Here is a 26,943-nt window from a genome sequence, read left to right as displayed (position 1 = left end):
TGGCTCAGTCAGTTGAGCACCAGCTTTGGCTCAGGTCATGAGCTGATGTTTGTGAGTTTGAGCCCGGCAATGGGCTCACTGCTGTCGATGCGGAGCCTGCTTGAGATCTCCTGCCCCACCCCCCCGCCCTTCCCCTGCCTTGTACTCTCTCTCTCAAAAATAAATATATAAAAAATGAGAAACTGTTTTAGTAAATTTGGCCTGGATTGTTCAGTGCGTACTTTTAATTTTAATCCTATTAAACCTGAAAAGGGGTTTGCTCTGTGTACAATAATACAATATTGGAGTAACATACTGAGGATGACATCACAGTATTGATATTTTAATAAATATGACTTCTTTACTGTACTAGGTCTTTATGAAATGTAACATATGACTCAGACTTACCAGATATATCAAGGACTTTAAATGTATTGAATGCATAGATAAATAAGTGACATACTGAATATTCAAATAAAAATACCTTCTGTTTTATCCATAATCAAGTTAATTAAGTATTTTAAAATATCACAGGATGACAGCCAAACTAAAAAGGACATTAGAGATAATTTAGCCCCAGCCCTTCATTTACAAATGAGGAAGAACCAGAAAGAATAAAACATTTGTTTGAAAATCTAACAACTAAGTAACAGCAAACAATCTGGCCATTCTAGGTGCTTATGTGTTCAGCACAAATTAATCTTTCAATGAAACATAAATGTTTTAAAAGTCATCTCATTCTTCACCCTTTTAAATAAACAATCCAAGGTACCGCCCATAATAATCACCCCCAAGGGGTTTAACGCCCTTCCTTACATTGAATCTGTGGCCAAAAGGCTATTGCTTTCTCACCAAAAGGTGAGAAAAGCAACACTCCATTCCTCATTAGATAATACAATATTATAAAAATGAATATTATTTTCAAGACCTAGCACTTTGATCAAATATAGGAAACATTTTGTATTAGGAAGTCAATCAAAAGGAATCACTTGTGAAAAACTAGAAACATTAGTAACATTTAGCTGTATTCTTTCAATAGTATCCTAAAAACCTCTCTGGGAGGGTGTGTGTGGTGTGTGTGTGTGTGTGTGTGTGGTGTGTGTGTTGTGTTTTGGATATGGGCCCAGACTGTATAGATAGAGGAAGGGGAGGGTACAATGTCCCCACCTGAGCCTGAGCTCAGTCTATCACTAAGATTCAGCTGTGTTCAGCCACAACTACTGGTGCAAAGCTGATCCAGCAGCTCAAGCTTGGCTGTATATTGGGAGTGTGAGTCTGAACACAGGATTGCTAATTTCCCTGGGATGCATTCCCCCCCCCCCAGGATGAACCCCCAGGGGACAGAAGGACTTACCAGCGAACACTGATGCTCTGGTACCCTCCCTCAGAGAGTTTAACAATAGAAGAGAAAAGCACTTTTCCTCTCAACCTGATTGGACACATAGTTCTGAGTTGAAAAGCATGTGAATAAAGGCCCTTTGAGACAAAATTCAACTTCCCAAACTATAAGAGACCCAACAATCAAAATGAGGACAAAATACCCCCCTTGCCACTCTGCTTCTAATACTAAACAGATTTTCTTTTTAAATTCAAACCATGTACCGTCTAAATTGGTGGGGGATGGAGAGTGGGGGAGGTGGTCAGGGAGAACACCAGATGCCTCATATTTTCCTATTAGTTCTGCCCCTAAAAGGTATATACACACTTGCGAAAATCTTTGACCACGGGCCCTCAAGTTGCCCTCTCTCTAAATCAGGGGAATTGGGTATCTTCCTGTTAAAATTCCATGCTTCTATGTGAGAAGTAAAACATTTTAGTTACAAAGTATAACTTTCTGAGATTACAAAGGGTATCTGGGGGTTAACCTAGAGTCCCGGAATAGGCCACAATCCCCCTGAAATTGTGTGAAACAATTTTGGTGAGTCTGTGTGCATACATAAGCATTTTCCAGGAAGAGGGATGTATTTTCATCAGAGCCTTAAAGGGAAATTAAGTCCCCCAGAAGGTTGAAGATCACTGGTTGAGGCAGCAAATGGTGTCTTTAGTTTTCTGATTTATCTGATTGCAGAGCAGATCAGCAATCTTTACATGGTTATAAATCTGTCCCACAAGCCTTCTTGAGTAGCTCATTTATCTTCATGAGCTGTGTTTGTAATTTTTCATGAGCAGGAAGGCTGCTCAAAATCAAGTCCTTTTCATTAAAGATTTAAAATTGTGGGGATTTCAAGATTTATTTTGATATTCGTGGCTAGAGGAGAACGATTTTACTCCCTCAGAAAATTGCAAGCATACAGCATCTTACACATTTGCCTCTTCATGGTGAATTATTTTACTATTTCTTTTTTCTTGAGTTAACTGACATGAAACAAAGGCTTGGCTCCTCCTTCAACCGGCTTTTCTTTTTCTCCTGATGCTAGAATCTGCTGTGAAATGATGATGAATTAACTGTGGTTCTATTTGTAGTAGCAATTTTCATTTTTGTAACGATGTGATCCTCAAGATACATAAAATAGAAGGTATTTATATAATGTTCTTAAAAGAATTAGTTGAGATTTGAGAGAAGCAGAAAATGACATTAGGGAATCTGAGGAACTGAAAGAGGAAAGATGCACGTAGGAAGAAATGAGAGCCACAGAGAAAATCTACATGATTAGATACTGAAACAGTATCAGATCTGTAAGAGAAACAAGGAAAGCAGGGGCATTTTCTACACAGGGAACAAAACATAGCAACTAGAGAACGCTGAATTTTTGAATACATTAAATGAAAACGGCACCAAAACACCACTACCGAGCTTTTCAAGAACATCTTCTGGCTGATAATCTCAAGGCGTTACACGGCTTTTGTTAATTAAGGCAAAGACAGAGGCGAGCAGGAGAACATCACAGAAAGATGTTGCCAGTGATTATCAGATAAATGCAAAAAGCTCAGGGGAACACTTTTTTGTGGTAAAGAAGAGGTGCCAATCGGTGACAAATGTTGATTTTTCCCGAGGTAATATCAAAGAGGTGTAAAGTAAAAGGAAGGAAATTAGGTTTAAGCATTGGCCTTGTAACAGATTATTTTAGGCAATTCCAGAATGCTTTTTAAACGACCCCTGTTTCCTCAGTTACGACAACCTGAGCAGTACCCCCAGTGGCTCCAAATCCAAGGGGAAAGGAAGGCAACAGCCAGGGTCTCCACTGGACGCCAGGCTCCCTTACCGAATCCTATAGCTTCAGGTCTCGGGCTCCAGACTCTCCGTCAACCCCGAGGGCGCCGGGCGGGAGATTTATCCTCAAACGAACCCGATCCCCGGATGACCCTGGCTGGGGACGTGATTCAGGGAGCATCCTCCTGCCACTCTTCCTCTTTCGAGTAACAGCTCAGGGTTTTCTCCCCTCCGCGCCTCCGCAAATCCCATTCAAGAAAAATGCCTGGGATTTCGCCTAAAACGCCCCCGCCCCCGCCGGGCTCCGGGAGGCCGCCTCCCCGCGCGACCCGGGCGGCTCCTCCGGGCCCGGGCCAGGAGGGGCGCGCGCCCCGGCCCCCGCGCGCGCCCGTTGCCATGGGAACGCAGCGGGTTCGGCCGCCCGAGGGGCAGACACGAGGAGGCGCAGGGGCAGATCCGGTGGGAGACGGTATCGCAAGATGCGTCTGCGAGGCCGCGGGATGCGGAGTGAGCGCGCCCCGCCGGGGCCCGCGACGAGGCCTGCTCTTCTCCCCGCCGCCCGCCCGCCACTGCGGCGCCGCCTCTCCGCCTGCCATTGCTCCGCGGCCGAGCCCCCCGCCTCGTCAGGTATCGCCGTCCGCGCGCGCGCTCCGCGCATGTGCAACAGATGGCAGCGACAAGTGCCGGCTCGCCTGGGGCTAGCGGGTCTGCCCCGTGCGGGTGCGCCTGACAATAACGCGTAAATAACTTTTCTTGCAGGCGGCCCCCAGCGCCCCGGCCTGCAGCCTCCCCCGCGCGCCCGCGCCCCCACCACGCCCCTCCGACTCCCCGCTCCCTCCGAGGTGTGAGCGCTTCGGGCCGATGCGGTGATCTCCGGCCGGCCTGGGCGGAGCGCGTGGACTGGAGGGCGGCGGCGAGCACTTGGCGAGCGCCTTTACAATGGCCCTGACCCTGTTTGGTAAGTGCAGCCCTCGGACCCGCGCCCCTGCAGGTGGGCCGCGCCCAGGGTGGGGGGGCGGGGGGCCGGGGCGTCCCGGGGAGGGGATGCCGCGCGCGGAGTCGGGCGCGGGGCCGGGGCGGCGGAGTTGGGGCGCCTGGGGCGCCGGGCTTGCTCCCTCGCGCCTCTCCCATTGTTTCCTCTCCAGGCAGGGCCGATGGGCGTGTGCTCCCCTGGCCAATTTCTGGGCTGGGAGTCTCTGAGGTCCTGGGTGTTTTGTCAACGGAGGATTCTTTAAGATGCGAACTTGGGAGAGAAGTTAGCTGGTTGTTTCCAAACCTACGTTTAATCAAGTCAGTAAATAAGATCCTGCAAAGTTTATTTATTTTGAACAAGATGTCTGTGCATCCCAACCTCCTCGGAATTGCCAATGCATGTATTGAGTTCTTATTGGATTTGGGGGGTGATTTCTGGAGTCGGCATAATTCGTTGGAAAGAAGAATAAGTGATGAACTGAATAGTTATTAAAATGGAAAATGTTTGTTCTAACAAATACGGAAACAGACAGAAGAAAGTTGGTTTCTGGAAGATAAGTGATCTCGGAGAATAACTTCGAGTATTTTAGGAAAGATGTTATTTCTATGATGTAATTACTGCAACACTATTGTTTCAGTGGTTAAGATTTCAAGGTTTTTTTTTTTTTTTTTTTTTTTTTTTTTTTTTTTGTTTTTTACCCTGGAGTATGTAATGACAATGGGCTGGGAAGAAGGGCTGAAAAGATACATTGTTTCCTATTACAGAAACAGTCTGGTGCACATGTACCTCCTTTAAGAAAACTCAATATGTGAAAATTTAGATGGTTCAAAGTAGTATGATATGTACTGATATATAGTACTATGAAGCTGATAGCTGCAAGGATGGTCTTAGTAAGTTACTCATAATATCAAGTTGCCAGTTACGTTTTAATTGCGTCATTTGATCAAGCACATTGTAGGCATAATATACCCACAAATGCTTTTTCCTGTAGATAGACTGAACTAATCTGCTGGAATCAAAACGTTACATTTATTTAATCATCTTATTTTATAAATTAATTAGATGCAGGGAGATTATTTTCCAAGGTCACATGGCCCTTTTTGGGGGCAAAACTGAGCCCCAGAACACAGTTTGCCAGTCTACACTATGTTTACTTTGCCAAAATACCCACAGTACTAGAAATGACTTTTCTTATTTGGTGTTAGTTCTCTTTAGATGCTTTAAAAAATGTTTCTTCTTTTTCTGAAAGAAAAATCTCACTATGTTTTCCAATACCTTGTGTCTAATCTGCATCGTTTAGAAGAAGCATTTTTTCTTAAGTATGGACTTTTTGTACAAATTTAAAAATGGTGGAAGGCTTAAGTCATAATTGATATTTTCTGTCGAAGAAGCATTTCTCTTACACTGTTGTAGCTAATACATAGCAGTAATATTTCCAGAAGTAAATATCCCCTTAAACTGTTTTGTTTTTGTTTTTTTTTTTTTTACTAAATTCATTTTCCTTCCTAAAGAGTCTGCATTTTCGTGGTTTTCAAAGGTAAGGTTTACAATCAACCACTTTTGAATGCTTGACGTTCTCAGTGAATAAAACAGATAAATTGGGGATAAGCACAGTGAGTGATAAGGTTCTTTTAAAAGGCTTCCTAAGTTATTAAATCTTTACTGAAGTATGGGGCGCCTGGGTGGCGCAGTCGGTTAAGCATCCGACTTCAGCCAGGTCACGATCTCGCGGTCTGTGAGTTCGAGCCCCGCGTCGGGCTCTGGCTGATGGCTCAGAGCCTGGAGCCTGTTTCCGATTCTGTGTCTCCCTCTCTCTCTGCCCCTCCCCCACTCATGCTCTGTCTCTCTCTCTCTCTCTCTCTCTCTCTCTCTCTCTCTGTCAAAAATAAATGTTAAAAAAAAAAGGGATTCCCTTTCTTCTGCCGCTCTCAAGTTTGAGAGCCATTGTATTAAAGATAAATATGAGATTTTCTCAAATTTGCCCAATTCAAATAGCCTTGGTATAAAGAGCAGTCACCCAACAGTTAGAAGAATGGATTTTATTAAAAAAAATTTAAAAAAATTTTTAATGTTCATTATTTTTTGAGTGATGAGAGAGAACGAGAGAGAGCATGAGAGGCAGAGGGGCAGAGAGAGAAGGAGACACAGAATCCAAAGCAGGCTCCAGGCTCCGAGCTGTCAGCACAGAGCCTGATGCAGGGCTCGAACCCACAGAGTGCAAATCGTGACCTGAGCCGACGTCAGAGGCCCAACTGACTGAACCACCCAGGCGCCCCTAAAAAAATTTTTTAATATTTATTTATTTTTGAGAGAGAGAGAGTGCAAGCCAGGGAGGGGCAGAGAGAGAGGGAGACACAGAATCTGAAACTGGCTCCAGGCTTTGAGCTGCCAGCATGGAGCTGACACGGTCCTCAAACCCACAAAACCTCGAGATCATGACCCTGAGCCAAAGTTGGACACTTAACCAATTGAGCCACCCAGGTGCCCCCAAAATGGATTTTATTTTGAAACTTACAGTTGACCCTTGAACAACATGACCCTTGAACAACAACATCAGGGGTGGCTGATTCCCCACATAGTCCAAGATCCACGTGTTAACCTTTCATTCCCCCAAAATGCAACTACTAATAATAGTCTGTTGTTGAACAGAAGCCTTACTGATAACAGAAGCAGTTGATTAACATGTATTTTCTATGTTATGTGTATTATATACACTATACTCTACAATCAAGTAAGCAAACGTTATTAAGAAAGTCATAAGGAAGAGGAAAATACATTTATAAGTACGGTACTAGTTTTATTGAGAAAATCCTTATATAAGTGAAACCCATACAGTTCATATCTATTGTTCAAGAGTCACCTGTCTACTTTTTAACTAGTTTAGTCAGAAGTACCTCCTGTCCCTTTGTATTTACTCTTAATAACCAACTTACAGCAGAGGAGCAATGAGGTATTAAAGTTCTGTGAGACGACAGTGAGGAGAAGATAGGAACAAGAAACTGGACGAACGTAACTAAGCAGTCATCAAAGTCAGAGCTCAGTAGGTTTCTACGAAAGCCCTAACCACTGCCAGGATCCCATCTTGTGCATCTTGGGTGTGTTAGTTGGTAAGGTGAGTGTCTTATGTCAGCTTGGGCTCCTGGAGAGAAATACCATAAACTGTGTGGCTTACACCCCAGACATTTATTTCCTGAAGTTTGGAGGCTGGGAATTCTAAGACCAGCCTGTCGTAGGAAAGGTCTCTGGTCTTTTCTGCGGGCACTAAACTCCTCTGGAGAAGTGCATCCCTCATGGCATCATCTAACGTAATAACTCCCCAGAGGCCTCGTTCCACAATACTGTCACCTCGGGGGTTAGGGCTTCAACGCAGGAATTTATGGAAGACACAGTCAGTGCTTAGCAGCCAGCATAGAGTCTCGTTTTTTTTTTTTCTTCTGTTTTGCTTTATGTTTTACATTTCCATTCAGTTTTTTTTTTAATCATTGTAAAGAATATTCTTTTTATGGGACATTAGTTAGCTTCATTTTAAAAAATGAGAGCCATTAAAATGACCCAATACAGTTTTCCATTATATACGTTTAGCATATAGTATGTTGTAGCAACTCAGAATACCTGTCAAATTAAGCTGAAGTGTTACAAACTGTCGTATCTCTTATAGTCACTATTAATCACCTTTGCTGTTTGAAAGGATATTTTTGTGCAAATTTCTGTTTTATCTGTGACAAAAGAACCAGACCCCAATCCTTCCTGATTTTGTGGCTCATTTGGGAGTTGAAAATGTGCATTTTGGGAGTTCAGGAATTTGTTAGCATTTTTCTCCCCTTGTAGATGACTAGACCTCTCAATCATCAGCATCAATACAAATAAGTTTTAAATCCTCAAATCCTAAAAATAATCCAAATATAATTCATGCTTTGCTCACTCACCTTGCTCATTTGTCCAACATACCTCTATAGCACGTTCAAGAGACGTGGCCCTGTCTCATTAGAGCTTACGTTCCAGAACTGTAGTGTAAGCTCCGGACTACTTATCTCCAGTAGGATTCGTTAGAACGTCCCTGACTGGGAAGCACATGTTCTCCAATTATTGCTGGGCCAAGAGGAAATTCTCAGATCATCTAATTTAGGACTTTCTAGCTGGTCTACCTCACAGAACTCCCTGACTGGCCACACCAGTAAAACCCTATTTGACAGAGCTGGGTGAAAAAGCATCCTGCCAGGTTATCCTTTGGCGGGAATGTCTGTCATTTATAGCTAAATGGGGCTGTGGTTTACAGCTCAAATGCTAGGAACTCAGTGACAGTCCAGCTGGGCGGCCAAACCCTGAATAACTCTCTTCCCTGTCTGTGTAGAATTAGCTTTGGCATTGCTCCCCTCCCCTTTCTTTTTTCTTCTTCTTTCATTACCTGTCACTGTCATCCACTGCCGTAGATCACTCCTAATACTTAGGATTTCACTGTAATTTCTTGACCTTTCCACAGACTTTTATACCGTCATAGAAACCTTTTATTATGCTGCCGGACACACCTGCCTTTGGGCCTCTTTGTAGAGATCCTTTGAGCAGTTAAATGGTAATGGTGTATTCTTTGTGATGCAGTTAGGAAAATTTGATTTTCTGTGACTGCCCTGACATTAAAATTGGTTTTTAAAAAGACAAATCCACTATGCATCTTCAGTATGATTTATTTGACCCAAAGCCCATTTTGTAGGCATCTCCACTTGAATACACTCTCTGCTAAACATTTTATTTTTCGGACATTGCTCATCAAGAATATGAGAGGGAGTTACCTAAGCAGCAGTGGTGAGATCAGGTCATGATCTCACGGTCATGAGATCGAGACCCCTCTCAGGCTCCGTGCTGACCGTCGAGACTGCTTAAGATTCTCTTTCTCTCACTCTCTCAGTCCCATTCTCATTCTCTTTCCTCTTCTCCTCTCCCTCTGCCACTCTCCCTGATCATGCTCACTCTTTCTCTCTAAAGAAAAATCACCATCCTTATTTAAATGCTTGTGCATATTCTCTTCCTGGTATCAAAAACTTAATATTTCACCTTTAAAATTTTTCTCTGATGTGTGGTGACTTGGTATAATGCAAGAGATAAAAGAATATAGTTGCTGTAACTCTGATAGTTACCATCTGTGTACAATGTAAAAGATTATTGGTGATGCTGTCTTTTGAGTGACATTTGTCCCTGCAAGTAACAGTCCTATAAGCAGCCTGATCTTGAAGATAGAGTGATATGTATATTAAAACTTTGCCGTATTTATCAAGAAGAGTTGCAATTTCTTTAGATCAGTATTGTCCACTTTTTAAAAAAACATCACCCTTCATAAGCAGTTTTAGGCATTTTTTTCTTAATTGTTTTCTTCGTGAAACTTTTAAAAGCAGAGGTACACTGTTCTTTACACAGTGTCGTATATCGCCTACCGCACAAAAAGAGTGAGGTTTTGATCCCCAAAAGCTAATTTTTTCTCCCTTGAAAACAAAGTACCTTCAATGAGAATACATGTTTAGACTAATCTAAAGCAATCATAAGAGAAATAGGCAGAAAAATACTGTTTGGTCATGCTTTGTGTGGCATATAATAATAGTTCTGAAGGAATTGATGTTAGTAAAAGAAGTTATACATTTTTCATTGGATTGGGTTCACCCTAAGAATTAAGTAAACTTGATTTACTATCATCTGAGAGCAGCCATAAAAAAGGTTTAGGGAAATCTTTATTAGGGAAACCCCAGGCTGGGTTTTGTGTAGCTTTTGTCCAGTCCCTCTAGTAATAATATCCTTTGATAGAGATATTTGATGTTTTCTCAGTCTTATATAAAATATCAGTAACAGCACCTTTAAAAAACTTCATTTTTTTGCTCCACCATATATAAAATTTTTTTTTTCAACGTTTATTTTATTTTTGGGACAGAGAGAGACAGAGCATGAACAGGGGAGGGGCAGAGAGAGAGGGAGACACAGAATCGGAAACAGGCTCCAGGCTCTGAGCCATCAGCCCAGAGCCTGACGCGGGGCTCGAACTCACAGACCGCGAGATCGTGACCTGGCTGAAGTCGGATGCTTAACCGACTGCGCCACCCAGGCGCCCCTGTCCACCATATATAAATGAAGTCACTGAACTTTCTTTGCAAACCCAACTCAAGACAGGTCCCTGAGCCTGGCCTTATGGACCGAATTACCAGCCATAAGTCATTCTTACATAGAAAATGATTCTTACAAGCTTTGATTTTTATTTATTAATATAGTCTTACTATCCTTAAAAAAACAAATAGGGAGAAATTAAGAAACAATGGTGTGACTGTGTTCTACACTGAAAAGTCATATAGAATTAAAAAAAAAACTGTCTAATAAAATAGAGTTATAAATATACTTTCTTAATTTGGCTCCTTATTTCTAAAACCATAATGAATGCTTTGTGAATATACTAAAAACCACTGCCTTGTGTATGTTAAAGGGTGAATTTTATGGTATGTGAATTCTATCTCAGTGAAGCTGTTATTAATTTAAAAATTACCTGGAGTAAGGAGGCCAGATTGAATAGAAGAAAGGTTTACTTAAACTGTAAAAAACAAAAATTAACTATTTTTAAAATAATGGTTTTATATCCAGGAATGTTTTAGAAGTGTTCATGTTTTTAGACAGTTTTTTTTCTTTTATTCTCCAAGAATCAAAAAACAAATCAAAAATTGATAGCTTAAAAATGCCCGTGCCTGTTTGAATAGTTGTTTTAAATTTAGAAAAGTAAGCACTTCTTGGAAAGGATGCCAGCAGTTGGGGGATCTGTGGAGAAGGGAAGGTCAGCCCAGGCCCCTGTGTGGCCGGCTGCCCTGGCAGGGGGCCACCTCTTTGTGTTTCCTCTGGCCACACTAAAGGTTGTCCTCTCCACTCTGATTTTTACCTTTGAATTTCTTTGGACCGTGTATATTTCATGGTGTAAACAAGTAGAAGAGAAGATGTAGTCCAAGAAACATCTCCCTGCACGAATAGATTTTCATGACCGCAAACGTTTTCAAAAACTGAGCAACCGTTTCTCTCCTTTAAACTGCTAATCACATCTAATTTCCCATTTGTGCCATTAGCACTTGTCTTCAGCCCTTACGGTATATTCTTTCCTTTAATAGATCTATGTATGTATATATGTATTTACGTATGTACGTATGTGAGCATGTATGTAGGCAGATTCCATGCCCGATGTGAGGCTTGAACTCACGACCCTGAGATTAAGAGTTGTATGTTCTACCGACTGAGCCAGCCAGGTGCCCCTGTATCTTTACCTTTTATATAGAACTTTGTTATCATTTTTTAGCTCCTTAATGCCGTGAATGACTTCATGAGAAGTGATTTCAGGATTTGAAGTAGCTTGTGCTAGGTCGGACAGACAGTGGGTAAGTGGTGTAGGCGTTCATTTAAGGGATATGTAAATATCTGCTGACTGAAATGTTTCCCCTGCAGTCCTTCCTTGGTGAATGAATTTTACACCATTAGACTTCAATTTAAAGCATGGATTCTTAGCCTGTTACTTATGAGGGAGAACATGCTAGATATAGATACGTGTCTTCATATAGCATGAAAGAATGATTTTAATTTATGAACTAAAGATCTTAAAGTACTCAGGGGCAAGCATTTTGACTGAGGGAGCTGTGCTGTCAGAGAAAGAAAGTGGTGGCCTTTATGTAGAGGGTGAGGCAATGACTAAGAAGGGGAAGTTAATAAACAGAACAGCGTAAAAGCCTAGGGCATTGGGATTAGGGCAAGAAAGGATAGGACCGTAGAGTGAGAGAAGGGAGTAGGAACAAGAGCTGTACTATTTCAGAATTTTTCTGAGGGTAGCTCTGAGGCTTGGGATGTGTTTTCTTATTTTGTGATTTGTTTACTCATCTGTTCAGTGAATTGAGGGCCTAAAATGTGCAGGTATGTATTTAGTTCCTAGTCTCAGGAAGCTTCGGCTCGCAGTGGAGGCGGACGGACGATTAAAAAATGGATGGTGTGCCCGGTGCCTAGTGCTGTGGAGAAGTACAGAGCAGGGTGAGGAGATGGGGCTGGCTGTCCAGCAACATGTCCGGGAAAGCCTCACGGCCAAGGTGGATTTTGAGCAGAGACTCGAGGACCGCAAGGGGATGAGTCGTGTGAAGTGGGGGCATCACCTGGGTGCAACAGGCTTTGAGGCAGGGGTGTGCTCGCTTGACGATTTTGAGGAACAGAACGAAGGGCAACGTGGCTGGAGCGGAGTAAGCTAAGGGAAAGCAGTGGGAGATGAGACAGAGCTGTCCCTGGGGAGTGGAGGAGCGTTGGGCTCTCAGATTATGCAGGGCCTACAAGCTGTGACAAAGATCAGGTTTTACTCTGTGAGATGGGTACTTCCGTAGTGCGTGGAGTAGAGGAAAGTGCTCAGATTTGGGTGGAAAAGAGTTGTGGTTAATACAGTGTCAGCTGTACGTTCTGGTCTCATTTTCCTTATATATAAACAGGCGAGTAATTCCCTCCTTCCGTTTGTGCGGAAATAAATGAGATCGTGTGTGTGAGGTCCTTCACACGGTGGTGAAGATAGACAGTAGCTGATGTCAGTATCACTGTTATTGTTGATGTTGACAAAGATCCACAAGAGAAAGATCCACTTGAGAAAGTGGCTCTACAATATTTCCGTTTATGGGTGTTGCTAAATGTGCCATTTTGTGCTTTGAGGATGCTCCGGTGGAGACCCAGTTCGGGGATATGCGTTGAACAACCAGATGGACTTCTAATAGTGCCGGATGCTTGATACTTCCTATTGTACTCTGAAACTGTGAAAAGTACACTCACCAGTGCTGCTGCTTCGGGGAGTAATCCAGACTATAGTCAGATCTAGCCCCTGTCCTTTTAGCGCTTAAAATATATCAGGGATTGTAAGCTCAACGTCTGCTATGTCATAGGTACTCAGCCCAGGTTTACTGAGTGAATAATGAACGAATGAAGAATTCCTAGCGGGCCGTCACTCTCTATACTTATCCTGTGAGCAACCTTGAATCAGTTTAAACATTTGCTTTCATTTATCTTTTTTTCTAACTTTATATTTGGGTTATTCTTATGTTAGAGTCCAGAATTGGAAATTTAAACCTGTCTCTTAGAATTTGGCTAGTCTAGGGCGCCTGGGTGGCTTTCGCTGGTTAAGTGTCTGACTTCGGCTCAGTTCATGATCTCACAGTTCATGAGTTCGAGCCCCATATTGGGCTCTGTGCTGTCAGCTTGGATGCCTGGTCTCCCCTCTCTTTGCCCTCCCTTGCTCATGTGCATACGTGCTCTCACTCTCTCAAAAATAAGTAAACATTAAACAAATTAAACAAATTAACAATTAATTAACAAACAATTTAAACAAATTAAAAACTAATTAAAAATTTGGTTAGGCTAACAATTTACTTCCCTACTTCTCCAGTGGGTCCCCATCACCATTAAGATTAAGTCCAAATTCCCTAGTTTGCATATTAGGCTGTTAGGATAAGACCCTTGCTTACCTGTCTGGTCTCATCTCTTACTGTCTCCTCTGTAAGAGGATGTGCTTCAGCCATCTTGAACTTCTTGAAGTTTCCAGAAAGGATTATACTCCGTGTGCCTTTGGCACAGTCATTTCCGAGGCCCTTCTTTGCACTCACATATCTCTACACATCTTGCAAAACTCAGTTTGAATAGGCTTCTAAGTAGTCTGCTGCTGTGAGTTAGTTACACCTTTCTGCATCCATTGTACCCTGTGCACATCTCTGTCCTACCACTTATTATGACATAGTGGTTGGTAGACATATTCTCTTGTCTTTCCTTTTAGATGAAGTTCCATAATGGGAAAGTTGTAGCTTTCTTCTTTGTATCCTCAACAGCCGCCACAGTGTCTGATGCATCCCAGCTACTCAATAAATACTCGAATGAATGTTGGATATTACAGTAGGCTACTGTGTTTCTTAAATTTGGGACTTAAGTCAGGGCCCAAATCAATATGATGCACACCCTCTCTTTATTTTTTGTTCATTTGTTAATTTTTTTAATACAGTAAAGGTGCTATTATGTCATCTCCTGGTTCCATAGTCTAATATGGATTCCCAACTGGAAGCTTACAAGGGCTTGAATAAAATGGAAATCTCCCTGGGAGCAGATTCTTTGAGGTTTAACTATAGTATTACTAACCATCAGCAGATGTTTCTAACTTATTTGGCATAATTAGATAACAGATTCCACTTCATTAAACTATTGTTCCTTTTCATTTCAGTGGTACAAAGGAATTGCACATAATTAGCTTGGTTTGTTCACGTTTTTACCTCACAGAAGGGAACATAATCAAATTGAATAGGAATTCAGTATGAAAATGGCTAACTTAACCTTTAGAGGTCTTGAAAATAAAACAATATAGTCTTTTCTCCCATAATAATAATCTGTGTCCTACATGAGCTACAGATTAAATGTGCTACAGATTTAACATTCATATTTCTGAATGCATAAAAGAAAATTTCATTTGTTATTTATTAATACCTCTCATTGTTCCAGAAAGAATGAGGTGATTTACTGTATGTATATATATGTATATATATATATATATATATATATATATAATATATATATATATATAATGCGAGAGGGCTGAAAATAATCAGCATGGGGATTGTTTTTCTCCGTCTTGTCTCATTAGTTTCCTCCTCTCCCCTGGCTCGTTCCCCTTACATTAGAGCCATGCTTTCCTGGTCAGGGTGAGAAAGCCTTTCCTCAGCTTTGGAACCCTGTTAGGTACCAGCCTGAGTTACTAGTGTTCCATCTCTTGACAGAGTTTATTGAAAGAACATTCTGTATGTCCCACCTCCTCTTCTTGGGTGGCTGTTTACTCATTAACCCTGTCTATACCATCTCTTCCTAGACAGTGTTTGATTGTACGTAGGTGTTTGGGAATGTCATCCAGCACTAGGGAAAAGGACAAGTCTGAAGAAAAAAAATTTCTGACACCTGTTTGGGGCGCCTGGGTGCAGTCGATTAAGGATCTGACTCTTTTTTTTTTTTTTTAATTTTTAATGTTTTTATTTATTTTGAGACAGAGACAGAGCATGAGCAGGGGAGGGGCAGAGAGGGGGAGACACAGAATCAAAGCGGGCTCCAGGCTCTGAGCTGTCAGCACAGAGCCCGACGCGGGGCTCGAACTCACAGAGTGTGAGATCATGACCTGAGCTGAAGTCGGACGCCCAACCAACTGAGCCACCCCAGACGCCTCAAGCATCTGACTCTTGATTTCGTCTCAGGTCATCATCTCACAGTTGTGAGATCGATCCCATGTCGGGATCCATGCTGCATGGCGGAGCCTGACAGAGATTCTGTCCCTCTCTCTCTCTGCCCTTCCTACCCCTCCTCAAAAAAACAAACAATGAGGAAGATTTAATCAAGACTATTGTGGTAGGAACACAGTAGGAAAGAGGGAATATGAGAACTTAACTCTGAATATGGGAACGAGAGAGGATTTATAGCCAAGGAGCAGGTTGCAGGGTATGTCAGGGGATGAAAAGTACTAAGAGGAGACAAGGTAGGGGGAACTCTTGCTAACCTGACCTAACAGGATTCTTGATGAGGGCAGGTCAGGGTGATCAGATATCAAGGGTGAGGGTGAGGAATTTGATCAGATGTCAAAGGTGGGAGGGTTCTTTCCAAACTGACATAGGAGAATTCATGCTCAAATGTCGTTGCAGGCCTGGTAAGACCTGGGGACAAGGCTGACGCTAGTCAAGAAGAGGGCCTGGCAGAGCCTGACTCAGGTTTGTTCAAGGGGAGCTTCCTGTCACGGCCACCACCTCATATTCGGCTCTGTTGGGCCGGAAGTGCCTTATCACTTAGTAGCCAGTAATCAGTGGCTTCCCCTCAGTCCTCATATTTGATCGTTCTGCACTCTTTGCTATTTTTGACTGCCTCTTTCTGGAATCTTCTTTCTCTTGTCTCTCAGGGCATTGTGTTCTCCCGCTACTTCCTTCTCTTCCCTTTCACTGTATTTCAGTCTCCTCTGTTTGCTGCCCAAAATGTCTGCTTTTCAAGACCAGGCCTCCCTTTCTCCCTTGGGAGTATGTCGGCTTCAATACTGCGCGCTCCGTGGGTGATTCCCGAGTCTCTGACACCAGCCCCGCCCTGGCCCCCCCTCTAAATCTGTCAGGATTTCCTGCGGACTCCAGACAGCACACGGTCCCAGCGCCAGATCCTTAGCTTTCCCTCTTCAAGCAGCCTCCCTCCCCTTGCCTCTGCACCCATTCAGCTGCCAGCTCCTGCCAGTTCTTCCATATCTGTCCCTGCCTCTGTATTTCCTGCTCTTACTCTGCCCTTCTTTCCAGTACTTCATTCAGTCCATACCCCCGCCCCCTGCACCCGTTCAAAAGGAATCCCTTGTCTTCTGAATTCGTTATCATTTTATGTGCACATCTCCTGTGACATTGGCCAGTGTGTTCCTCTCACAGTATTTATCCTTATAATTTTCTAGGCTGATGGTGTCTGAAGGTAAGATTCATTCTCTTATTTTGTACTCACAGTGCTTAGCACAGTGCTTCGCTTGTCGTAGGTGCTCAAAAAATAATTAAGTGAATAAAGTAGTTCTTAAACCATGATTACTTCTGTAGTTTATTTTTTTTAAAGATTTTATTTGTAAGTAATCTCTACACTCAGTGTGGGGCTCCAGATTACAACCCAGAGATCAGGAGTTGCACGCTCCACTGACTGAGCAAGCCAGGAGCCCCGTGCTTCTGTAGTTTAGCAATTTCCAGGGTAGAAACATAGAGCACTCATTAATTTTTCCTACAACTTTATAATGTGTTAATCAAGTTAGCAGTAGTAAACATATCTCATAATCTCTCATATTGTTTTTATTGTCTAATTATCTTGAGTCTTTAAAGGATGAAATATATATATTCCTGCAGTATTGTTGCATGTCAAGGGCAGACATACAATTTACTTAGAGATTGGTCACTTTTGTCGGTTTAACTTTTTTGAAAAGTTTCTGGTGAAATTCTGGTTGGCTTTATACTGCTTTATAGCGTGGTAAAAAAAAAAAAAAAAGCCTCGTCATCTTTCTTCCAACTTTGCAAAAGGACAAGGAACACTAAACAGGCTCTGCAAACACAGGGCTTGTGAATCCAGGTTCATTTGTTGGCCCTTTTAATGTTGCTGGGTGTCCAGTATTTAACTGGAGACAGAAACCATCTTCTGGACAGACAGCACTAAATGTAAGGGAATGATGGGTACTTCTGGCTTGATATCTGTTCTCTGTTCTTTTAGACCTTTTCAGGCTATTAGCAAGGAAGTGTGAAGGAATGCCTTTCCTCGTTTGAGCCTCCCTTTAGACCTTGGTGGGTTAGCCAAGTTCACAGGACTTTTGTATATTCGTCTTCCATTAAAAAAATGACTCATTGGGGCGCCTGGTTGGCTCAGTTGGTTAAGTGTCCTACTCTTGGTTTCAGCTCTGGTCACAGTCCTCACAGTTTCATGGAGTCAAGCCCCCGTGTTGGGCTCTGAACTGACAGTGCGGAGCCTGCTTGGGATTCTCTTGTCTGCCTCTCTCTGCGCCCCTCCCCCACTCACGCTGTTTCTGTCTCTCTCAAAATAAATAATTTGAAAAATTAAAAAAAATGGCTCATTACGTGTCTTTAAAGTTGCTGAATAGAAAGCACAAAGCAGTGGACCAAAAGCTCATGTTAGTGATTGTTTTTCAGAATGTGCTGAACCCCCTTCCCCCCCCGCAAAAGATGAAATCATTGGTTTATGGGACATTTCACAGATTGCTAATAGTATTTTATTTAACTGTGAAAAAATTTTTGATGAGATTGCTTTCTGTATCTACTACTATAAGTTGTTTTGGGTGATAGTGCCTGTTTAAGTCTTCGGATGGCATTTGTTGATATTCTCAGGTTTGAATGTTTTAAAGATGTTCATTATATATGTGTGCAAAATATATAGTTACACATAAGAGCACAAAAGCACAATTCATGTTTTTTTTTTAATCCATAAAAAAAATCCATGTTTTTAATCCAATCCATAATATTTAGAAGTGACTGAACACTTCAGTTATTTCCTTGAATGAGAAAGGATTGTCAACTTGTCTATTCACTCTCTTAGTTGAAATTAAAAAGATAAGTTATTTTAAAATAAGAAAAAGGAACAAGAAGGATTAATACAGTAATTAAAAAAAGGAAACAGACATTACTATACAGAAGGGAGACTTGCAGAATACTTAAGAGGCCTGTCATCCTGAATTTTTCAGACAGATGGCTCTGCAGTTTTCTGGAGAGACGGGAGCCTCTTTGTCGTGCTGCCCCTCCCTTGCTGTTCTCGGTGTCTCCAGACAGAGGAGCTCTTGCTCTCTTTTAGTGTCCCTCAATCCGCCTCCCACCCCCACTCCTCCTCCTCCTCTTCCTTCTCCTCCTTCTTCTTCTCTTCTGTCTCTCTCTCTCTCTCTCTCTCTCTCTCTCTCAGGTACTGGAGGGAGGGAGCAGTGACTGCACACGGGTCTCAGGATGTAACTCCTTTGGGGTGAGACCTCATTCAGCTCAAGGTGCCTTCTGATTTCACTCTCCTAATCAAAACTTTTTCCTTTTATCTTGTTTTTGAAGTATAGTAATTGCCCTTAGGAAACAGAGGCATTTGAAAATTTAGAAATAATTTTTGGGAATGATTTTCACTTAATCAAAAGCTGATGGAAAAAATAATTAGCAACATTAGCAAAATGATGTGTTCTGGGCTAATTTTATTAAAACAGATGTGGGAGGCTATAGAATTAAGATGCTATCAAATCTTAATCAGCCTCGGCTCTACCGAAGTGATGTTCTCCCCTCTTTCCCCCAAGTAGTTGGACTTCGTCCCCCTCCCACAAAGAAAATGTCAAACCATAACACAAATCTCCGTAGTCCTTCACACCAGCAGTAGGCTTGGGTTTCCCTTTGTGAAGCAGAAAGCTCTCTCAAACTTTTGCATCTCGGAACGTAGTTTAAAACAGATGAATATTCTGTAAACCTCCAGGCATTGCTGCTTCAGGAGCCATTAGCAGGACTGAGACAAGCCCCTCCCGCGTAGAAAATTGGGGAAGAACCCTCAAGCAGACATAGCCCGAGCTTGAATGTCATTACGCACTCCCCCAGCAAAAAGTACCAGGAAAAAGAACCCTGAAGGAAAAGTTAAGTTAGAAAGACAAAAATGTAAGCCAGGGCCCACAGCTCAGATGCCCTCAGTGGGCAGATGGGTAACAGACAATAGGGAATGCTGAGGAAGTTCCTGATTTTAAATGTTGGTGTTTGATTTGGGCCTTTAGAAAAAGCACTGTGTGGGGCAAAGAACACATATCCTTGGGCTGGTGGCAAGGCAACTCCAGGCCACTTGTAAATTTAGAATATCAATTAATGTTTCTTCCTTAATATGTAAACTGAGAGAATCACACTATTTCTAAAGTCTAAAGAGAATCATATAAACGTGACTTTGGGGGCATTTTCTTTCCTATTAGTCTTTCATTTTTTTGTTTCTGTGTTTTTTTCATCTTCATATACTATGTACCTTAACTCCTAACACAATTTGTAAACTTACTTACAGGACATAAGACACAAATAACACGCACACGTGCATGCACACACACACACACACACACACACACAGTGGATTTATTAGTTCCACTAAATTTTAGAATTCTTGATAACTTTCTCGATTTAGTTTTATAAACAACAAAAGGCTTCTATTTTGTGAGGCACTGTTGTATGACTTTGCCACACTACAAAATTATAAGACTCATTCTAAGTTCTCCACTGCCTAGATGCTTTTTAATTCCTTTGGTATGCAGATTTCTCAAGCTTCATTATTGTGTAACATATCTCTCTCTCCAGCCTTAACTCCTGAGGATGTTGTAAAGATAAAATGTGATGGTTTGGCTATAAATATATCATCATCAAGTGCTTTAGAAGGAAGATCTTATCCCAAATCTACAAATGCCACTTTATTATAGTTGTTGGCATTTGGACCCTGGAAAATTAACCATTAGGGAATACTTTGATTTAAATTCAAGTAACATTTGAATGTTAAAAATATTGTATTGAATAATTACAATAATTTGCTTCTAGAAACTGTACCGGTGAATAGAGTGAAAATATTTCCTAAGAAGCCCACAAGATGGCGCTTCCCAACCTGCTTCCTCAGTTTTTCCTTAGCATAAGGAAGGAAATTCAGCAACAAAATAAGAAGGAACATGTAAATAATTTATTCTCAAAGTTTAGGTTTCCAGAAGGCTTGACTCCTTAAAATTGATGAGTTTCAATTGAACATTTTGAAAAGTGTTCATTTCTATTATGGGAATTAAGAGTACTTGTTGAAGATTTTAAGGTTATTTTGAAAATGCTAGCATCTGAGTAATACAAAGAGCTGCCTCCATTCCGTTTGCCTTTGAACACTTATTTTAAAGAATATATATGACTTATGAGAGGTAGTTTACATGCATGGTTTCTAAACATTTAAAATATTGGCATTTATGAGGACCTGGCCATTAGTAATTATTCTAAAATAATTGTTCTGTTGTCAGTTTAAAATCTGGAAGGTACACTTGGAATATAATTTCTAATTTCTAATTTCTAATTAAGAATGAAATTTAATAAGTGGAACAGTAATGGAGGGTAACAGGAATCCATCCTAACACGGTTTGCATTAGGCTCCTTTTTACCCCTGTATATTTAGCATGTAATTAGCACTATTTTACATGTTTACTGGTCACATTAACATCGTTGTCAGGGAAGGGAATTATACTGAAGTTGTGTTGAGGTTGCTAAGGGAAGTTTTATTTATTTTTGCCGAAGGCAGTTTTATATTTTTTTATTGTTTCCTGAAATCCTGATCATAATTTCAACGAAAAGAGCTATATTCATAAAACACTAAGACAGGAAGGTATATCCAGTAGAATTTAGAGCAAGTTAGGTTTAGGTCTGTAGCATTCCATTGGTCTGATTTTTCTCAGCCTCATCAGACAAGTGGTCAAGCAATAGAATCAAAGGCATGTTATGGAATAAGAACAATAAAAGGAACTTTCTGTTGAAAAGGAAGTCAGACTTGAAAAATTAAATTAAGGCTTAAACCAAATACTCTAGATGGTTGTGAAAGTAGTCATTTCTTTCACCATTCTTGTGAGGGTTTGGGAAGAAGGAATCTATTATATGTGAAGAAAGAATCACTAAAGGGTTCTTTTTTAAAACAATTATTGTATGTGCTGGCTGCTAAGCTTGCATAATAAATATGTTCTGTGGGTAGGCTGCACAGTGAACCCATTCCTTTGTTAGCTTGCCCTTTTCTGTATCAAGGGTTTAGTGTTGAGTTTCATGTTGCCATCATTTACATCATACTGTTTTGCGCAAGATGTGCTTTACGTGGGCTTATAAAACACAATCTCTTTAAAGTCAATAATTTTCGCTGAATTTATGTAAACATTGAATTTAAGCTAACTTAGTTTCTGAGCTAAGGAACTTCTTGAGAAACATCGGTCAGAGAAATGGAATAGGGGAGCAGATGGAGCGGATGTACACATAGCACACAGTGCTGATTCATCCACTGGCATCTTTGAATACTGAGATCCTAAGATTTTATTTTTAAAGTGCTTTGATTTTCCATTGATAAAATGAAGATTGCACTTTCAAATGTGCCCGTTTCCAGTGTTAAAAACACAAAATTCAACTGAGTAAATCTGAAGATCTAATTGGCTTTATTCAAAGATTCATGAATCAGGCAGCATACCATTTAGCAAATACAAAGGCTCCAGAGGGCTGCAGAAGAGGAAAGGTTTTTAAAGGCAGAAAGGGGTAGGGCCAGGAAGTCACAAATGGGTTTAAAAAAAAAAAAGGATTATTTCCGGCAGGGTCACCTTTTTGGGAGGCGGGGCGGGGGACATAGGGGCTATCAGATGGTTTATCTAACCAGTGCTGACCAGGAAAATTCCAGACTGATGGGTTAAGTTTTCATTCTTGGGGAAGGTTGAAACGGCAGTTAGTTTAGGTGTTAAGTCTGGGTTTGGTCATGTGGACTTAGCACATGTGACTCCATTTAGGCCTGTTGGTTTTTTTAAACAACAGTTACTTTGTTTTTCTAGAATTAAATTCTAAAATATTTCTGAAAATGGAAAAAAAAAAGGACTAAAATTCTTTCCTTCTGTCTTTAGGTTCATAGTACACATTTGAAAACAAGGGAAAATTAAATAGCTTAAACAGAAATGTGTTCGTGTTCTTTTTCATCCCATGTTTTGAAATTGTAGGTATGTATGTAATAGTCAAGGCAAGGATTTGCCTTTAAAGTAGTTGACTGATTGACTTGTTTTTTCTGAATGCGTGAGTTTGGAAGCTTGATTCTAGGCTTAGGTACATTTTTCTTATTTCTTCTTCTATTCTGTAACTGTGGAATGCTAAATTTACGCGTGGAGCCTCCCTGAGATTTTTTGGCCTGTGACAAGCACTATTCGAGGTAGTTATGGCACCCTCCTCAGACTCGGTCAGTAGAAACCACTGATGTTCTACTAAGAACAATGGAACTGTAAGGAGCCATATTTATTTATTCCTCAAGGATTTTTTTTCTTCATTTTTAAAGTGTATGTTACATGATACATTTTTAAAGTGTATGATACATTAAAAATAGATGATACATGAGCATATTTAAATAAGATGCACAAATAAGTAAACAAGTAAAATACAGAAGTCAGAAGCTTGATGCTTTATTACAAATGAACACACCTATGTAACTTGTACTCTGGTCAAGAAATGAACGTTACCAGCCTCATAGACAGACCCCCTTGGAATTCCTTCCCGGCTATCCCAGCATGTCTCCCCAAAGTTTGTCACCATCCTAACATCTAACAGCAGAGACTAGCTTTGCCTATTTCTTTAGACAGCTTTTTTTCTCTTTTTGGTGATGTTGAAATGCTTTTTTTATACTGGAGTCTTTAGTAGAATGCAGTTCAACCAAGTAAAATACTTGTGAATATCATGGGAGGGGATATGTACATGTAAGAGAACATTGTGTTTTAAATTTTTTTAATGACGAATGAACGTAGAATTCCTTGGTATATAACTATTTTAAACTACTGAAAGAGATTGGTACCAGGTGAAGGGATGTGCTGTTGCCTATGGGAAAAGTAACTTATAGCAAGCAACATACCCTTACATTTGTTTTCACACTTGCCACCAGAGGTAGAGGAGAATGAATGCATGGAGTTAGGGATTGCTGAGGGACATTTCTGTGTCATAAAGTGATGTAACTATAAGCATGATATTTCTTTGAACTAAATGTTATCTTAAAAGTTGGAGAATTAGGGGGCACCTGGGTGGCTCAGTCGGTTAAGCTTCCAACTCTTGATCTTGGCTCAGGTCATGATCTCGGCTCAGCTCATGATCTCATGGTTCATGGGATGGAGCCCTGTATCAGATTTTGCGCTGACAGCATGGAACCTGCTTGGGATTCTCTCTTCCTCTCTCTCTGCTCCTCTCCTGCTGGTAGGGGTGCGTGTGCATTCTCTCTCTCTCGAAATAAACATTTAAAAACATTAGGGAATTTTGATATTCTCCATAATTGACTATTTTTAATATAATGTTCTTCCCTGTTGGAAAAAAAGTATTTACTATTGCTTTCCTTAGTTAATGGACAAAATGCTGATGAATTGTCACTTTTGGAAAACTGCATTGAATTAGAGTGTTCAGATTCATATACATCTGTTCAAATGGGATGAATTGTTTTATTGTTTTGTGAGATGTGTTCAGGCGGCCATCAGGAAGGATGCTGAGTAGCTTGGGTAGTGTTTTTGTGCTTCAATTAAGAGTTTCAATACTTGCGTTATCTGCTGAGAAGGTAAACTGCTTTGTTGTATGGAAAACTGAAAGTCACTTATTTGTAAGTTAACATTCTTTATTGTCTCAAAAATATTTGTTAAAGGAATACTCAGTGACTGAAGATGATGGTTCTGTGAATGATAAAGTGGCTTCTGGGGTGTTCAATGGCCCTGCCGCTGACAACCTTTCCATAATTTAGCCTATCTTCTTTTTAGCCCAATTTCTGGATATATGCCCATGAATTTTTTAGTAGGTCTCAAAATTCGTGCTCTGTCATCAAGCACTTCACAAAATGACATATCCGTGTAGATATTATTATAAGAAGATGAACAAATACCGGATTATTAAAATTCTTATCCAACGTGAAGTTAAAGAGCCAGGTTAGCTTCTTCAACCAGCTGCTTAAATAGATCTTTGAGCACATTGAAGGATGTCATTTGATGATGGCACCTTGCTCTAACTTGGTTTCCTCCTTTTGCCAAATGTGGATTCAACTATACACAATGCACAGAGTTTGGCCAAATTTTACGTTTCACAATGATTCTTAAACTGACCTTTATGGCAGTTTTTAGTGGTTTAGTTGGAAAATATCTTTGAGGTTTTTCCTGCCAAATTTACGTGATTATAAACTCATTACAAGAGTGATATTTTTAAAAACATTTTTAATGTTTTATTGATTAAAAAAATTTTTTTTAATGTTTAGTTTTGAGAGACAGGCAGTGAACGGGGGAAGGGCGGGGAGAGAGGGAGACACAGAATCCAAAGCAGGCTCCAGGCTCTGAGCTGTCAGCCCAGAGCCTGATGCAGGGCTCAAACTCACAAACCATGAGATCATGACCTGAACCGAAGTTGAACGCTTAACCAACTGAGCCACCCAGGTGCTCCAAGAGTGATAGTTTCATTTGCAGGTATTTCTTATCCAGATATTCCTCCACTTAAATAGGATTTTGTTCCCAATAAACCCATTGTAAGTTGAAAATGCATTTAATTCACCTACCCTACTTAACGTCATAGCTTTGCCTCACCGACTTTAAAAGTGCTCGGAACACTTACATTAGCTTACAGTTGGGTGGAAATCTTTAACACACAACCTATTTGATAAGAAAGCACTGAGTATCTCATGTACGTTATTGAGTACTGTACTGAAAGTGGAAAACAGAATGGCCGTAAGCTTACCGGTTGTTTGCCCTTGGTGCTCGCTGGCTGACTGGGAGCTGCGGCTGCCACTGCCCAGCATCACGAGAGAGGATCCTCCTGTACATGGCTGGCCCAGGAAAGATCCAAATTCAAACTCAAAGTATGGTTCTACTGAATGCATGTTGCTTTCCCACCATCGTAAAGTTGAAAAATCGTAAGATGAACCATCTTAAGTCAAGGAGGGTGTGCATATAGAAAATATAAATAAATATTCAGGTTCATTTGTTCACAACGATTTGTCCATTTTAAAGTCATTTTTTAAGTACATCTTCTGCCTTTTGAGATGATGACTACAAATTATGACTGATTCATTAGTTGTGGTGATGAAAAACATATCGTCCTAATCACCATTAGAAAACCAGGTGTAGGGGCTCCTGGGTGGCTCAGTCCATTAAGCATTTGACTTCAGTTCAGGTCATGATCTCACAGTTTGTGAGTTTGATCCCCGCGTGCGGCTCCCCGCAGCCTGGAGCCTGCTTTGGATTCTGTGTCTCTGTCTCTGTCTCTGCCCCTCCCCTGCTCAAGCTCTCTCTCTCTCGCTCTCTCTCTCTCTCTCTCGCTCTCTCTCAAAAACAAGCACTAAAAAAAAAAAAAAGAAAGAAAAAGACAACCAGCTATTTTCTGAATTTCTTTCTCTCTTTTTTAAAAATGTTTATTTATTTATTTATTAAAAAAATTTTTTTAACGTTTATTTATTTTTGAGACAGAGAGAGACAGAGCATGAATGGGGGAGGGTCAGAGAGAGAGAGGGAGACACAGAATCTGAAGCAGGCTCCAGGCTCCGAGCTGTCAGTACAGAGCCCCACGCGGGCCTTGAACTCATGGACCGCGAGATCATGACCTGAGCCCAAGTCGGACACTCAACCGAGCTCACCCAGGAGCCCCAAAAATGTTTATTTATTTTTGAGAAAGAGAGACAGAGCGTGAACCGAGGAGGAGCAGAGACAGAGAGAGGGAGACATAGAATCCGAAGCAGGCTCCAGGCTTTGAGCTGTCGGCACAGAGCCCAATGTGGGTCTTGAACTCACGAACTGTGAGATCATGACCTAAGCTGAAGTTGGATGCTTAACCGACTGAGCCACCCAGGCGCCCCTGAATTTCTTTTTTTTGGTCATCATTTGTACTTCCATATGTACTGTAAGCTTAATTTTCCTTTTTAACCATGCTCTCGTTTGAAAACTGTTTTCAAATCATAACACTGTAAATTTTCACATGCAAAAACAGGACATCAGCTATTTTTATACCACAGGAACTCACAGTGTCAGAGAAGGAGTGTTTATAAACCTGATGAAATGTAGTTGCAGCGGGAAATTGAACTGATGTGTGGGACTTTGTGAGGGTTTTTGTTTCAAGTAACAAGCAAACAAACAAAACATGGGTTCCTAGGGGAAAACTTTTTTTTTTTTTCCCCTTCTAAATCTTGCTGTTGGGTCCTTCTACTTTCTTGGTGAACTGAAGATAGCAGAGGTGGTGTGGGTTAGTGTTACTAGTCTGTCTTTTTCTCAGAGCATTAGCTTTTATTGTTCACTTAGACTTGACAGCAAGAATAATACCCTAATAACATAAAAGTGCCAGCGGTTCCAGCTATGTTTTTGTTAGGAAGCATTTCTATTCTTAGGGCTTTTGTAACCTCGCCTTGCCCTAGGGAAGAGCAAGAGTCAGCTGGGAATACAAAAATTTAAGAATTATAAATCTTGGCGTCAAATTGCTTTAGAAAGATGTGCCACGTTAATCCTACGTACGGTCCAAATACTGCCTCATACCCTGCGGGTTACTGGTGGCCAGAACCTGCCCATCTGGGTTGACTGTAGAGAAAGAAGAACAGAGAGGAC

The 26,943-nt window shown here is 41.1% G+C and overlaps 1 protein-coding gene across 1 annotated transcript in view; it reads left to right on the top strand.

Annotated features, from left to right (window-relative positions):
- Window positions 1–4,008: 4,008 nt before the first annotated feature.
- CHN1 (chimerin 1) overlaps window positions 4,009–26,943 on the top strand; it is a 204,998-nt gene continuing 182,063 nt past the window's right edge. The window contains exon 1 of the mRNA XM_030325608.1: window positions 4,009–4,088. Coding sequence (XP_030181468.1) covers window positions 4,070–4,088 — 19 coding nt within the window. The 5' untranslated portion in view covers window positions 4,009–4,069. The remainder of the gene's footprint in view (window positions 4,089–26,943) is intronic.

Source organism: Lynx canadensis, chromosome C1 (assembly GCF_007474595.2).
Source record: "Lynx canadensis isolate LIC74 chromosome C1, mLynCan4.pri.v2, whole genome shotgun sequence".
Lineage (NCBI taxonomy): Eukaryota > Metazoa > Chordata > Mammalia > Carnivora > Felidae > Lynx > Lynx canadensis.
Note: the sequence above shows the minus strand (reverse complement) of the source record. Positions and strands in the feature narration are given on the sequence as shown.